This window comes from Monoraphidium neglectum, assembly GCF_000611645.1.
Source record: "Monoraphidium neglectum strain SAG 48.87 unplaced genomic scaffold scaffold01730, whole genome shotgun sequence".
Classification (NCBI taxonomy): domain Eukaryota; kingdom Viridiplantae; phylum Chlorophyta; class Chlorophyceae; order Sphaeropleales; family Selenastraceae; genus Monoraphidium; species Monoraphidium neglectum.
Window position 1 is genome coordinate 1 of NW_014011898.1, and position 677 is coordinate 677.

General features: G+C 68.5%; 1 protein-coding gene across 1 annotated transcript in view; it reads right to left on the reverse strand.

The window, feature by feature from the left end:
* Positions 1-350: 350 nt before the first annotated feature.
* The window catches only part of MNEG_8844 (hypothetical protein), a gene marked incomplete at both ends in the record, with an annotated part of 2,273 nt that continues 1,946 nt past the window's right edge, over positions 351-677 (reverse strand). The window contains one exon of the mRNA XM_014042683.1: positions 351-605. Within this exon, the coding sequence (XP_013898137.1) occupies positions 351-605 (255 nt within the window). The remainder of the gene's footprint in view (positions 606-677) is intronic.

Sequence of the window (677 nt, forward strand, 5' to 3'; positions counted from 1 at the left end):
GGCGACTGCGGCCGCGCGCTGGGAATTGTCAATGTAGGGAGGACTGAAGAACACCAAAGGGGTGAGAGAGCGGACAAAGGGGCGGGAAGCCGGCGCGCTCGCAGCGACCGCCAGGGGCGTGGTGCGACAATCGTAGTTTTGGACAGCCAGGCTGTGCGATCACAGCAGGTGAGAAGAGAGGTTCCTGCGCACCCACCCGCGGCCGGCCTGCAAGGTGTAACATGGGGCAGCGCCGGCCGCCACTAGCAAAGAAAGCGGCGACGATAGAATTGAGCAATGCAGAATCTCGCGTTCGCATCCATGGGAGACGGCGCGACGGGGCGGATCAGATGAGATCAAATCGAATCACATCAGATCACTCCCGAGTCGTACACACTGCCGCCGCCCAGCTCCTCGGGGCCCCCGGGCTCTGCGGCGCACCATCCGTGCGTGCACAGCAGCCGCACCTGCGCCAGCACAAACACAGCCCTGATTATGCGCGAGTAGTCGGTCCCGATCGCCATCATACCCAGATCGACCGCCAGCCAGCCCCACATGACGGGCCCCACGAACGCCATCGCGCCCCGCAGTGCGCCGTACCGCGCCGCCGCGCCCGTCAGGCCCCGCTGCGCCGCCGCGAGCGCGGCCTCGCGCGCGGCCGCGGCGCCCCCGGCGCGCGCAGCGGCGGCGCTGGCTGC